Raw genomic sequence first — 14,983 nt, 5'->3', positions numbered from 1 at the left:
ACATTCAGTTGACATAAAGCACCCTTACAGACTTTTGAAGGATAGATATTTGCCCTGGCCAAAGGGTACAGAACTAAAGTGGAGCATCTGCATTCTCTAAATCAGGGAGAAACCCATTAAGGAATGAAATGAGAAAGAACTTCCTCAGTCAGAGGATGTTGAATTCCTGGAATTCTTTCTCAATATTCATTATACATCAATATATTGTTTTTACAGGTTGTCGGTACCTCTCGTGTTTAAGAAACTGGTGCACATGGTCCAGCCCACAGTCTGCAGTGCTGACATGTCTCTGAACTGTGGTTCTTCTAAATAAAGCATTTGCAATGGCTGTATGGAGCTTCAATGTGTTCCTTAACATATACTGTACAACTGGGATGTCCCAGTCAGTAAGCATTCACTTGTACAAACCCCATTTCCAGAAAAGTTGGGATATTTTCCAAAATGCAATAAAAACAGAAATCAGTGATATGTTAATTCATATGAACCTTTATTTAACTGACAAAAGTACAGAGAAAAGATTTTCATTAGTTTTACTGACCAACTTAATTGTATTTTGTAAATATACGCAAATTTAGAATTTGATGGCTGCAACACAACAAAAGTTGGGACAGAGTTAAAATAAGATTGAAAAGTGCACAGAATATTCAAGTAACACCGGTTTGGAAGACTCCACATTAAGCAGGCTAATTGGTAGCAGATGAGGTATCATGACTGGGTATAAAAGTAGCGTCCATCAAAGGCTCAGTCTTTGCAAGCAAGGATGGGTCGGGGCTCACCCCTTTGTGCCAAAATTCATGACAGAATTGTTAGTCAGTTCAAAAGGAACATTTCTCAACACAAGATTGCAGAGAATTTAGGTCTTTCAACATCTACAGTACATAATATTGTGAAAAGATTCAGATAAGTCAGAGACATCTCAGTGCGTAAAGGGCAAGGTCGGAAACCACTGTTGAATGCATGTGATCTTCGAGCCCTCAGGCGGCACTGCCTAAGAAACCGTCATGCTACTGTGACAATTATAGCCACCTGGGCTCGAGAGTACTTCGGAAAACCATTGTCACTCAACACAGTCCGTCGCTGCATTCAGAAATGCAACTTGAAACCGTATTACGCAAGGAGGAAGCCATACATCAACTTTATGCAGAAATGCCGGTGAGGTCTCTGGACCCGAGCTCATCTCAGATGGACTGAAAGACTGTGGAACCGTGTGCTGTGGTCAGATGAGTCCACATTTCAGCTAATTTTTGGAAAAAACGGTCATTGAGTTCTCCGTGCCAAAGAGGAAGACGACCGTCCAGATTGTTATCAGCGAAAGGTGCAAAAGCCAGCATCTGTGATGGTATGGGGGTGCATCAGTGCCCATGGCATGGGTGAGCTGCATGTATGTGAAGGTACCATTGACTTTGAGGCCTATATTAAGATTTTAGAGAGATATATGTTGCCATCAAGGCGACGTCTCTTCCTGGGACGTCCATGCTTATTTCAGCAGGACAATGCCAGACCACATTCTGCACGGGTTACAACAGCATGGCTTTGTAGACACAGAGTGTGTGTGCTTGACTGGCCTGCTGCTAGTCCAGATCTATCTCCTATTGAAAATGTATGGCGCATCATGAAGAGGAGAATCAGACAACAGAGACCACGGACTGTTGAGCAGCTGAAGTCTTATATCAAACAAGAATGGACAAAATTTCCAATTGCAAATCTACTACAATTAGTATCCTCAGTTCCAAGACGATTAAAAAGTGTTATTAAAAGGAAAGGTGATGTAACACAATGGTAAACATGCCTCTGTCCCAACTTTTGTTGAGTGTGTTGCAGCCATCAAATTCTAAATTTGTGTATATTTACAAAATACAATTAAGTTGGTCAGTAAATCTATTGAAAATCTTTTCTTTGTACTTTTGTCAGTTAAATAAAGGTTCACATGAATTAACATTTCACAGATTTTTGTTTTTATTGCATTTTGGAAAATATCCCAACTTTTCTGGAAATGGGGTTTGTAGATTTCTCCTTACAGTGGAAGACCAACACGTTTTGGACAGCTCAAGGTGCTTCTTTAACTAAATATGGCACAGGCCCTTGGGAACCGTCTGTAGTGCATAGAATCCTCTGTGTGTAGCTACTCAATTGGGTCTTTTAGGAGACTCTTAGAAAAATGTGGTTGGGAAATTCTAGGCAGTTTCTAGAGTATGTTACATGGTGGGCATGTCATTGTAGGCCAAAGGGCCAGTAATGTGCTGCAGATACCTTTGTTCTATGTTCTACTCAGGGCAAATGTTAACAAGGATCATTGCATCCTTTCCCAGACCTCCTTTGGCAAATGCGTAATCTATGTGGAGATTTCATCTGGGTGGCAGCAGAGAAACAGGCTTTTTGGTTCACTGAGCACCTGTTTGCACTAATCGTACTCTAATTCCATTTTATTTTCCTTGCATTGTCAACACTCCTCAGATTTTTTCCCTCATCTGCACACTAGGGCTGGTTTACGGCAATCAATCTGTCTCTCGGCTTGTACCATATTTAAGACGATAGGAAACTAGAGCATGTGAAGGGACAATACAACATCCAGTCGGGATGCACTGGTGGTCAGCACTGAACTTGCATCTCTGGAGCTGTTAAACTGCAGCTGTAACCAACTGAAAAGGCACTAAAGGAAATCAGCAGGTTGGGCAGCATCTGAGGAGGGAAATGGACAGTTGACATTAAGCACCCTTACAGACCCTGAAGGATAGACACTTCCCCTGGTAAAGGAGTTCAGAGCTGAAGGAGGAGGGTCCAAATTCTCTAAACCAGGGAAAAGCCCATTTAGAAGTGAAGTGTGAAGGAATTTCTTTAATCAGAGGATGCTGACTTTGGAATTCAGCACTGGCCGTCATTAACGGCACTGATCAGTTTCTGTAAGTTAGGTATCAGGAGAGAACAAAAATAATGCTGGTGTGGAAGATCAGTGCTGAACAATGAACGGCGGAGGCCTGGCCAACGTGCGGGCTCGGTCCGGTCGGCCTCGCTCCGCTGCGCCGCCTACCGTGGAAGCGGGGCAGCGCAGTTTCGCGTGCGCATGCGCGTCCTTTAAACTAAAGCTGTGTAATGAGCGCCGCGGTGCACGCTGGAATTCCGACCAAGATGGCGTCGCGCGTGTTGTCTCGGTGCCTCCGCTGGTGGCTGCAACCTTGGGGTGGGCCAAGGACAGGCCTGGTGTACGGGACCCAGCTCCCTGTCCTGGCCGGCAGAAACTGCCTCCACGGTTTCAGCCGGCAGGCTCCCACTGCATCGAGCGCGGCTCAGGTAATGAGAAAGCTAGAGCGTGACTCTGACCCGGGCAGGGACCCACACTGGAGTGGGGATGGGGTGATGTGGGGTTCCTGGGGGTTCCTGGTAAGTACTCCGTTCCGTCCGGAAAATTTTCTGCAGTCATTCCTTGAAACCAGGGTTCAGACTTGGAAGAAGTGCCATTGATCTCTGTCCTGTCCGTTGTCAAGGTCAGGACGATTAAGTGAAAGTGTAGTGTGGGTAAGAAAGAAATTTGCATTTATATAGTGTTTATTGTGAATTCAGAGCCTCGAATAACAACTTCAGCAATGCTTAGGTAAACTGTGAGGGGAATATGAGGTTGTTGTAAAGAGAAATGGGTTATAATTTGGTTAAAGATCTGACAAGTGGAATATAATTTGGAAAAATGAGCTTTTCCATCCTTGTAGGAAATGTAAGTGGTGGGCGATTGCAGAGCTTTCAAAATCTTGCAGTGTTCTGCAAAAAGCAATGTACAAGTGATTAGGAAAGCTGACTGTTATTGTTTATTACAGGTGAATTGAATGCAAAAGTGCCTCATGTCTTTGGAGAATTAGTGAGACAGCATCTGTTATGTTTCTTATTTAGTGAAGGACATTGGTGTGTTGGAAGGCCTCCTCAGATGATTTACTTTGCTAATACGTAGAATGGAAGAGTTGTGGAGAAGTTGGAGAACAGTACCCTCAAGCCTACTGCATTATTGAAAGTATTCATGGCTAATTTTCTCAGTCTGCTTTATCTTCTTGTCCTATGTGTTTATGAGTGAATAATAAAGAATAGCTAAATTGAAATACTGTACACCAAACAGATGTGAAGAGGCTCTTTGCACTTCTGGGAGAATCTGGAACTAGGGGTTGCCCACTTGCTAAGGAGGTGAAAGGCTATCATAATAAGAGTGTGGAGTCAAGGCTGACAATCAGATTAGCTATGATCTTATTAAGTACTGGAGCGGACCTGAGTGAGAGAGTGACAAATTGTATCGCTTCCATAGTGAAAATGTCTCCCAAGTGCTTCACATGAGTGTTCAAACAAAAAGATCAGAGTCCAGCTACTTCAGGACTTTGAGAAGCTGCACCTGGAATATTGTGTGCATCTCTGATTTACATTTGTAGAAATGATGTGATCGAGCTAGAGACGGTGCAGAAATGATTCGTAAAGATGGTGGTGGCTGTGGAGAGCTTCTGTTACAAGGGGAGATTGCATACGCTACGATTGGTTTCCCTGGAGGGATAGAGGCCAAGCGTTGAACCTGTATAGATTTACAAAATCATGGTGAATATTCACCGTCCAATTCTTCAGGTAGTAGAGTCTAAAAGTAAAGGGCATAGGTTTAAGGTAAGAGGGGAAAGATTTATAGGAGACCTGATGGCAAGTTTCTCACAAGGTGATGTTACCAGACTCATAATTCTGGTATTATGAAATTAACTGCCAGAGAAAATGTAGAGATGGGTACAATTAGTGTTTAAAAGAAGTTTGGTGAGATAGGAAAGGTTGAGAGGCAATTGAAAGCTGAGGAAGGCTCCTTAGTCAGCATGGATGAAGTGGGCTGAAGGCCCTGTTTCTATGTTGCACCACACCTTGAATCTACTTAGGAGATAAAAGGTCAGATCATTAAAAGCTTTGTTAGCGAGGTAAGTTTTAAGGGATGTCTTTGAGCAGGAGAGAGAATTGTATGCAGGAAACAACACTGTGTGAAGATATTCAGACAAAGAATTCCAGAGTAAGTGATTACAGATTTGGGGATTTCATACAGCAAAGGCTGAAAAGAGCATTGTTCACAAAGGTGGCTTTTTTTTAAGTTGAGGAAATGGCTGGTGATTAAAGGTGAGGGAAGTGGTACATTGTGAATCTGTCAGTTACTATAAGTGGCTAAAAGGGAAATTGAGTTGCCAGAAATTTTGTAGTAATCAAATCAAAGGATGCATCTTGTGATGAGGTGAGTTAGAAGAGACCAAGGGAAAGTAGAGGAGCAGATATGTTCAGCGTTGGGTCTTGTAGAGTGAGTGAGTGTGAGGCAACCTAGAATTTTGTCCCAGTGAGTAGGGAGAAGACAATACGGTCAAAGTGTGAAGCCATGATTCAGTAGTTACTACTGTTCAAATCTGCAGTCTTCTATTTAAGAGAGTGGAAATACCCACTTTAGCTAGGAAATGAAATGGTGAGGGTTTATTTTAGTAACTGGAGAATGTAAAGTGGGAGAAAGCATTTGGTTGTGCATACCAGTAGTTGCAGAAATGAAGCCAAAAGACAAAATTCTGAAAATATCACTAATTAAATTTAAGGGCAGACATTTTCTTGGAGTAGACTTGGAGGGAATTGGGGTTTGGTGAAGTGAGGGGAGTGTGAAGAGTATGACATTCAGGAAGTTAGTATATGTTGCTGTCAAAATAGAAATAGTATTTTGTTACAGTGGCTGAGAAAGAACATAGACAATGGGCTTTACTTTGAAAAAATGTTTCAGGACATGTGGCAGAGTGATGAATTTTAAAGAGAATGCAAAATAAATCAAGAGATTGAAATCACCAAGGACGGGATGTTGCACTGTGCAGAGGCTTGGGGAAGAGAGCAATTAAAATATGAGGGAACTTTTATGGTGTTTTGGTGGGTAGAGTGTGGCACAAGAAACAAAGGAGAGGAAAGTGTTGCTGAAGTAAGAGGACACCAGGATCTGTTTTTTCAGTGTTGAGCCAGACAAAAATAGAAGATGTGTTGCAGGGAGGAATTATTTGACAGGTATACTGGCAGCATTAGCAGCCTGTGATGATGTTGGGCTTGCTGACTCTGAAGTTTTAAATTCAGACGAAGACGTTAAGCCCTATTGGGTATAAATATCCATGAATACGCTCAGTAAAGGGAGTTAATACTGAATCTACCCAATATTCAACAAATAGTTTACTCCTGCGTTTATTCTCCATGGCGAGTTTAGATGCCGATACCCACTGGTCGATTGGTGGGTCCCCCCTCCCTACCAAGGAGAAGGCATTTCCAACTAACAAAGTAGTTTAAAGCCCAGTTAATTTATTTACAGTGATATATGTTTATATCCACACAACGCATTAAAAACTGGTAGGATTTCTATCTTAAACATTTCCCAATTACAAACCATTTCTAAAATGTAAATCATTTCCAAAGCACAAGCTGGAGGCGAATGCATGTTCCCTGAAAGGATACATGGCTGTAGTAGCAGGTCTGGGTAAGCACGTGGTCAATGAGTTGGAGAGAAGCAGGGATAATGGTGGGGGAGCAGTGAGAGAGTGTTTCACTGAACTGCCGTTGAAGCAAAGGTTTAAACTTCAGCGTACGCATCCCTGGAGAGACTTCGCAGAGTAGCAATCCAGTCCCAAACAAGAAAAAATCTGCAGATGCTGGAAATCCAAGCAGTGAACACAAAATGCTGGAGGAACTCAGCAGGCCAGGCAGCATTTATGGAAAAGAGGTCTTGTAACAAATATGACATGAATAGCAGTGAGCCTAATGGTCCTACTTCATTGTAGGGGTACCACGTATGCAATATATGCTTTTACCCAAATAAGAAGTGAAACGCATTCAAATAGTTCTACCTTGTGACAGTATAACGCTTTGCAGGCTGAAGGCTGTAGGATTACATCTGCATTTCTGAAGAAGTCACAACAGAATAGGTAAAATGTTATCAGGAGTGTAACATTCCTGAGGGGTAGCTATCTTTCTCCTTCTGGCAAGTCTTCCACCATTATATAACGTAACACACAAAATCTGGTAAGAGATGGTTTTAAAAGTCAAAGGTGTAAATCCTGCTGGAGCAGGTTTGATATTCTCTATGGAGACAGATTACTTACAGTCTTGTTTCCCCTCCTGGTCTTCATTACCACAGTCCAACCTGGGTAATGAAACAAGGAGGTTTCCATCTAGAACTCAAACTAGGGTTGGAATTATTTTTATGGAATTTCTTTCCTGGGACACAGTCCCCTTTTTGTGATCTCCAAAATTTCTTGTCATGTTCTTTTGTTTTCTCTTGAATTCCCATAAGCTCCCAGTAATTTGAGGAGAGTTGTATTGGGTATAGGTGCTGGTTGGCCTGATTCTTGTGTACACCTTTTTTCACAATGGGCGTATTGTTGCATTTCAGGCAGAGTCTGCTTTGCCTCTAGAGTAGATGTTTTTCCAAGTCTCACCTCATCTCTGGAATCCTTCACTCCACCATGCCACTGGCTTGCAGCTGGTAAGGAGTGTTGCACTTCACTCGTGTCTGTTTATTCACATCGCTTGAAATCCTTTGCCATGAAGGAAAACCTTCGACTGGCATGTATGCAGGTGAGGGCACCAGCATGTGGGACTCTGGAGTTTTGGAGTGCTGTGATGGTTGCGATCTCACTACAAGTTGCGGAGACAAACCACATATGTCCCATACAAAGATCAATTACCAGCAGAATATACTTACTAGTTTTCTCATAAGGTGGTGTACCTTGGGATGCCAGAAATAGGTCTATATAATCCATTTCTACACTTGCATTGGTGCAGTTGATTTTATAGAAGGTGGTCTTGCAACTGCTCTTTTATTATATGCCAGGAATGAATTGTTTACAATCATTCAACATGTAGGGTGACCAGTATAACATGGCTAATTTTGTTTGAGTGGCTTGTGCGTCACCATATTTGTGTCCGATTCCTTGGTGGACTTCTTGAATCGATGCTTCCCCTTGGTGGGCAGGGGGTATTTGCATGTCTTTTTTAGGGTGGCAAACCCAAACCTTGCGTTCACCATCAGCATCATGTTTGTACTGTGTTGGAACTACTTTGAGATTGGGTTCAGTTGTATCTGGGAGAATTCTTCAAACATCACCTTAGTTATTTTTTATTTGTTGCTTAGTTACTACCAAAACCCTGGCCTCCCTTACTATAGTAAGGTCCATCTTGACAGCTTGTTTTGCTACTTTATTACCATAGCTGTAAGGCCTGTAGTTTGTCCTGGAATGTGTAACTCCAGTGCTAATGTCTGAGTCAATAAGAACTCATAAATCAATGTGAAAGCAGTTTACCTTTGTGTTCTCTCCATCCAGCAGTTGACAAGATAGGAAGATCTTTTTCTATCATATTCCTAAAATAATCAGAGTCAGTACATATGAAGACTGGTTCTCTTGTCTTGTTTTAGACATAATTCTAGGGTTTTAGTCTCTGCAGACTGGGCCGTATGATTCCTTAAAGGACGTGCTTGCAACCCGTGTGTTTCAAATGCAGTTTCCGATAACAATTTTCCTTTTATAATCAGGAGCAAGGTTTATAATTGAGTGGATCCATCACTGTACCATATTTGACAATAGTGCTCTAAAGGATGTCGTGCTATATTAGGGAGGGAGTGGACATTTGGGATGGGCCCTAACCCTTAGAAGGTGAAGGCTGAAGCAAGCCTCATGGTGTGTACTCAGTTACATACTCTTCTCCATACGTTGCTATTTAAAAGCAAGCTTAGCAAATGTGAGATGGGAGTGAATATCTGTCACAGTCCAGCTTCTGTCAGGGCCATAATAATATAATTGCCAACAATAATATGACAAGTAATAAGGTTTTTTATAAATCAAATATTCAAGGGGGCACATGCAGAGAGGGTAAGGAAATAAAACAGCTTTCCAAAGCCTGGCACTAGATTGGATCGGTTGTATCGGAAGGATATCAGTAAGAATAAGCCCCGGTGTTGGACAGCGATGATGAACGGCTTATTGGCCATTCAGAGGATGCTAGGAGTACAAAGGGAAAGGCTGTTTTAAGGAAGAGTCAGCTTCAAGATGGTAGCAGGAGAGCAGTTTGGGTTTGGGTCAGGATTCAGACTGGTGAGAGGTGCAGCACCAGGGAAAGTAAAGTGGAAAAGGAAGAAGTGAGAGTATATCCAAAACAGCAGGCCGACCTCCCTCGGGTAGGATGAAGGCAAATAAAAAGTTGTATGCACTTGACCATATGAAAATTATTAGACTAAATTAGTTCTATCAAACATACAAAAAGAATGATAAACGTATGACAGCAAACATGGAAGAACACATATCAAGGGTTCCCAACCTGCGGTCCATGGACACCTTGCTTAATGGTATTGGTCCATGACACACACAATGCTACAACAACTACGGAAATGAATCAAGAGTCAACTTCGTCAGGACTGGGAAGAAAGAAGATGCTAGAATAAGGTGGGGGAGGGGAAAGAGGACAAGGTAAAAAGTGAAAGGTTAAGTCGGGTGGAAGAGGGAGGATGAAGTAAGAATTTGGGAAGTAATAATCGGAAAAGGTAAAGGACTGGAGAAGTAATCTGATAGCAAAGGAAAGTGGAGAAAAGGGAGGAGGGGCGATAGGCAAATGAGAAGAGGTAAGAGGCCAGAGTGGGGATAGAAGAAGAGGGAAGGTGGGTATTACTGGATGGAGAAATTGATGTTCATGCCATCAGCTTGGAAGCTACCTGGACAGAAGATAAGGTCTTCCAACCTGAGAATGGCATCATTGTGGCAGAAGAGGAGGCAGGGACCAACATGTCAGAATGGGATGCTGATGAGTATTAAAATGGTTGGCTCTTGGGAAATTTTGCGGATGGAGCGGAGGTGTTCGACAAAAGCTGTCTCACCAATGTAATGGAGGCTGCTTCGGAAGCACTGGTTTCAGTAGATGAACCCAACAGATTGGCAGGTGAAGTGTTGCCTCACCTGGAAGGACTGTTTGGGCCCCAAGATGGAGGTGAATGGTCGGGTAAAGCACTTCGGCTGCTTTCAGGTATAAGTGCTGGGAGGGAGATTAGACGGAAGGACAAATGGACAAGGGAAGAGTTTGGGTGGGGGGGAGGTAAAGATGTGTTTGGTGGTAGGGTCCCGTTGAAGTTGACAGAAGTTGCAGAGACTAATGAGGTGGTGGGTGAAGGTAAGAGGAACCCTATCCCTGTGAAGACAGCAAGAGGATGGGGTGAGAACAGATGTTTGGGAAATAGAAGTGATGTGGGAGAGGTATTATCAATGGTGGAGAAAGGAAAACCCTGTTCTTTGAAAGGGGACATCTGTGATGCCCTGGAAAGGAGAGCCTCATCCTGGGAACAGAGGGGGTGGAGACGAAGGATCTGAGAAAAGGGAATAACATTTTTATAGGAGATGGTGGCAGAGGTATAGTCAAGGTAGCCATGGGAATCTGTTGGCTTATTAAAGATGTCAGTAGACAGTTTGTCTCCAGAGGTGGAGAGCGATCAAGAAGGGAGAGAGTGGTGTCAGAAATAGACTGTGAATTTAAGGCAGAGTGGAAATTGGAGGCAATGTTAATGAAATTGACAAACTCAGCATTGGTACAGGAAGCAGTATCAGTACACCTACCAAGCGGGTGCCGGTGGCTGCACCTTGAACTTGAAGAAGCTGAAAGAAAGATTGTTGAGGATAAGGACCTGTTCAGCCAGATGGGGGAGGGTGGTTGTAAAAAGGGAATTGGTCAGATTTGGAAGAAGTCTGGTAGTGCAAAGGTCAAATTACTGTGCAGATCTGTGTTAGTGTTTTTGGTTGATGGATAACTGCAGCCTCTTTCCAGAATGATCAGAAGTTTGCCTCGGTCCTGGCCAATTTTTATCCAACACCAACCAGTAGCCACGTAGTTTTAAGTAGAATACTGCTTGCTTCAAAATCATCTCAAATTAGTGACATGCTGCTTCCAATGCCATTGTCCCTCTCCAGTTAGCTGAAGAAAATTGCTTAAACAATTTCCAGTGTTTTTATGAACTGAGGCTGCTGGTTCAACCATCAAACAGGTTGAAACATAAAATGATGGAACTTCAGGTTAACAAATAGTACCTACTTAGAGAACAAATTAGTATTTTGGGCCAGTGAACATCTGTCAGAATTGAAGGGATACGCTGCAGCTTGGCTTTCAGTAAGTAGTTAGATGACATCTCTTCCAGCTGGTTATCAGTTGGCTGTCTTCTATATGAGTGACTGCAGATTAATCCCTGTTGCATCCATATATTTTTGCATTGTAGTTATTGTTTAGATTGTACTAGACTTTTATTCACATCTTTAAAATCATCTTGTTTTCCTCTATTGCAGAAGTGCGGTTTGTTCCATCAGACATGTCGCCAGTATGGGGATCTGCCTCCCCTTTCACTGAACAGCATCCAAGATCGAGTACTGTATGTGTTAAAATTGTACGACAAAATTAACCCTGATGAGGTACAGAAACATTTTCATATGTAGGATTAATACTTTATTTTCCTGTGGGAATGTATCATAAGAGAACTTAATAATATAAAGTAACACCATGTGGGGGTGGGAGAAACAGTCTGTCTCAGCCAGCTGACCAACAGCTACAAAGGGTTCTATCGTGAATCAGATTCTCTGCAGAGGTTGCTTAACCCACTGAATGTTTCCAACATGCTTTTATACATTTTGGGTAAAAGCAGGTTATTTTGTAGTTTGATTACATGTTATGTAAGGTCTCTGCAGAACATTATAGTTTTTGGTGAGATGGAACTGGCAGAGGAGGGTGATGTGTAAATCCAGGGGGAAAATCCATTGTGCATTTTAATCCTGTGGTGCAGTTGCATTGGAGGTGATGTTATTTTCTAACCAATTGGTTTTACTGGCAGGCATGTATAACATACATGTATTATGTTGTTTTCGATGTCCAGCATCTGCAGAATTTCTTGTGCTTATGTATAAAACCTGTCATTATGCCTTCTTAGCTAAGAGGGTACAGTAGCATAGTGGTATGTTGGTGGATTAATATCTGGAAGCCTTTAATTATTTGGAGGCATCAGGTCTCATTGCCAGCCATAGATAGCACTTCGAGTAAACTAATTAAGAGCTGGAGTAAATAGCTCATCTCAGCACTGAGAATGATAAAATGTTGGTTTGTCATAATTGCCTACAAGGAAGTCAATTCAATAAGGTGATCCAGACCCAAGGGGTGTTGGGCATAGGGAAAGGGTAACAGTGAAATAAGCAGGAGATTAGGAATTGTTCTAAAGGCAGATTTAGGCTTAAATAGGCTAAACGTGAAATATAAGAAAAAATTACTTTTGGTTTCTTGGAGTGATTTGTTGCTGGTTAGATTGGTTTTCTTCATTGATTCCTTGTGGGTGATTACTTGTACATCTGGAAGCCTCTTGTATTTACAAAGCTTTTCTCTTTTCAAAGCTTTTAGTGAGTTCCCATTTTATGAAAGATTTGGGATTAGACAGTTTGGATCAAGTGGAGATCATTATGGCTATGGAAGATGAGTTTGGTAAGATCTTTATTCTCACTTCCTTTTCCTGATTGTGAACATCTAATCAGTTTTGCAAATTTTCTTTGAATTGTGTCCCTTTTCCCTGATTGAGTATAGTATTCCTGTAATCGAATGGATTTCTGGTTATCATGAGTGAGCCTGGATCTTGTTATCTTTAATTCTTATTTGAGCTCTCAGTGCCATTACTATGGATAATAAAGTAGTTAGTGCCCCCTTGCAGGAAGTCCTAGAAGCTACTGAGCAGCAAATAATATTGTGCTACACATGCTGGGCAATGGCTATTCTTAAACATCACTGCCAAGACTGAACCACCATCCCCTTACTTCCCATATCAACATCATCACCTTTGGTCATAGCTTACTGACCTGTTATGTAAATGCAGGTTTACATTGGAGATTGGGTGCTCTGTAGCAAGTAATTGGCCTCTTGATTTGCTGGACACTTTCCACCATCTGCAAGGTTAGGAGTGGAATGGATTGCCATCCTTTTACTGGTTGGATGCAGCAATGAAACTTGTAGAAGCTGTCTGCTTGATTGGCAGTTGAATCCTATCCGGCTTGAATATTCGTCTACCTGCAGCAGCTTGGCAGTTCACATCCACGTACATTGCCACCTAGAATGATGAGACTGATAGAGAGTGATGCTGAGAAGCATTTGTTCAGCCAGCTGAGGAGTGGTCCCTAAAAACCAGGCTACTGATTCCTAGGAACTACTGATCATCTCTTCTCTCTGCTGCAGGGTTTGAGATTCCTGATGCAGATGCAGAAAAGTTAATGACGCCTCAAGAGATTGTAACATACATTGCAGACAAAAAAGACGTATGTGAATAAGATTCGGTGTGACCCTGAAGAGTCCTAATAGGGTAAGAGCTTTTGTATGCTAATTACATGGGGGTGAGGGAGCAGGATGGACTAAACATTAATCCATATCCAGTGGCATGATCTGTTAAGAGCAAAAGGAAGAGTGATTGATTGGATTTGGTCTCTCATAGGTCCCTTGGCGTCAAAAGTAAAGACCAGAGAATATCTATTTGAGTTGTTGCGAGGGAGTTGGGTGGTGCTGAGTTTGAAGAATTGCTATGTTAAAAGGAGGTTGTGATTTGACAGTTCCTAATAATCAAAGAAAGTCATTGTAGGAGTCATCCAATATAGGCAGAAAAGCTGATAGGGTGGGCATCATGTTTAGTGGTTGGAGGGAAGTATGGGGCGGGGGAGATATCAGAGTTCGGATATTTTACAGAGTGCTGGGTATGTGGAACGCCCTGCCTGAAGTGATGACAAAGACAGGTACATTATGAAACAGATAAGCACATGGATGATATAAGAATGAAGAGCTATGTAGGAGGAAAGAGATTGATGTTGGAATAGATTAAAATGTCAGCACAGTGTAGTAGGCTAAAGGACCTGTAGCCCGCTGTGATGTTCTCTGTTCCATGACACAGCAAGTGGAATCATAGTTCTGATATGGATACGTACTTGGGCACCAGTGGTACTAAAGCATTGTGAGTGATTAATCAAATTCAATCCCACCACAGCATTTCAGTTTCATCAAATACATCTGGAGTAAGTATTTGGTACCTGTAATAATAAGCATAGAACTAGAGGACTGTTGTCCCTTCAGGAAAGGAAATTGGGCTCAATGGCCAAATCTGACCTGTGTCTGCAACATTAGTAGAATGTTAATTACTATCAGAAATATGTCAAAAGCTGGCTGATAAAAGTCACTGCTTTCCAAAGGGTAATAAATGCTGGCACAGATTGTGTCTGAAGTAAAATATCTCCTTGTGAGGTCCACTATATCTAATTAGCCAAGCAATCTTGCACAATCTAAAGGCCTAATAGTCTCTCCATGATCCTTTAACTTAGCACAGACTAGAGGTCAGGCCAATTGTGTGAAGCAATGCTCACTCATCAGTGACATATTTGGGGTAGAACATTTGCATAAAATGTTTCTGAAATTAGTCTTTTGCTTTTGCAGGTTCTTGCTGTCGGAATTGTGTGAAACACCCAACATCCTAGCAGTGTTTAAAGTACAACGTGCTGCTGTGGCTCTTGATGTTTGTTCAGAGAGATATTTCCAATGCGTCAACATTTCCTGAAGTCAGATAAAGAATAAATTACTATTGAAGACTTGGGACTGGGCATGCGTTGCTGTTTATTAATCAGATCACTATGATACACAAAGTTCTATATCAATGAGTAACTGTGCCTATTTATTAGAAATGAGGGTGTTCCAAAATAAATTTATTATCAAAATAGATACTGTACCTCATCATATACAATGCTGAAATTTGTTTTCTTGTGGGCATGCACAGTAAATCCAAGAAACAAAAGAGTCAATGAAAGACCTCACCCAACAAGATGGACAAACAACCAGTGTGCAAAAGATGACAATACTGTGCAGATACAGAAGAAAAAATAAATAAGCAATAAGTATTGAGAACATGAGATGAAGAGTCCTTGAAAGTGAGCCCATTGATTGT

At 41.9% G+C, this 14,983-nt stretch overlaps 1 protein-coding gene across 1 annotated transcript; it reads left to right on the top strand.

The window, feature by feature from the left end:
- Positions 1–3,066: 3,066 nt before the first annotated feature.
- Positions 3,067–14,758, top strand: LOC140202899 (acyl carrier protein, mitochondrial-like). Its single transcript, XM_072268451.1, has 5 exons — positions 3,067–3,288; positions 11,322–11,444; positions 12,411–12,498; positions 13,240–13,363; positions 14,479–14,758. Exons 1-4 carry the CDS (start codon positions 3,091–3,093, stop codon positions 13,329–13,331), a joined length of 501 nt encoding a protein of 166 aa, XP_072124552.1. The 5' UTR covers positions 3,067–3,090; the 3' UTR covers positions 13,332–13,363; positions 14,479–14,758.
- Positions 14,759–14,983: the final 225 nt, after the last annotated feature.

This window comes from Mobula birostris, chromosome 9, assembly GCF_030028105.1.
Source record: "Mobula birostris isolate sMobBir1 chromosome 9, sMobBir1.hap1, whole genome shotgun sequence".
Lineage (NCBI taxonomy): Eukaryota > Metazoa > Chordata > Chondrichthyes > Myliobatiformes > Myliobatidae > Mobula > Mobula birostris.
Note: the sequence above shows the minus strand (reverse complement) of the source record. Positions and strands in the feature narration are given on the sequence as shown.

Bases quoted from the DNA above. Each gene is read 5' to 3' on its own strand.
- LOC140202899 (XM_072268451.1), top strand. From the start codon at position 3,091: ATGAGCGCCGCGGTGCACGCTGGAATTCCGACCAAGATGGCGTCGCGC. The intron at 3,289-11,321 runs GTAATGAGAAAG...CCTCTATTGCAG, and splicing joins CTGCATCGAGCGCGGCTCAG to AAGTGCGGTTTGTTCCATCA. The intron at 11,445-12,410 runs GTACAGAAACAT...CTCTTTTCAAAG, and splicing joins ACAAAATTAACCCTGATGAG to CTTTTAGTGAGTTCCCATTT.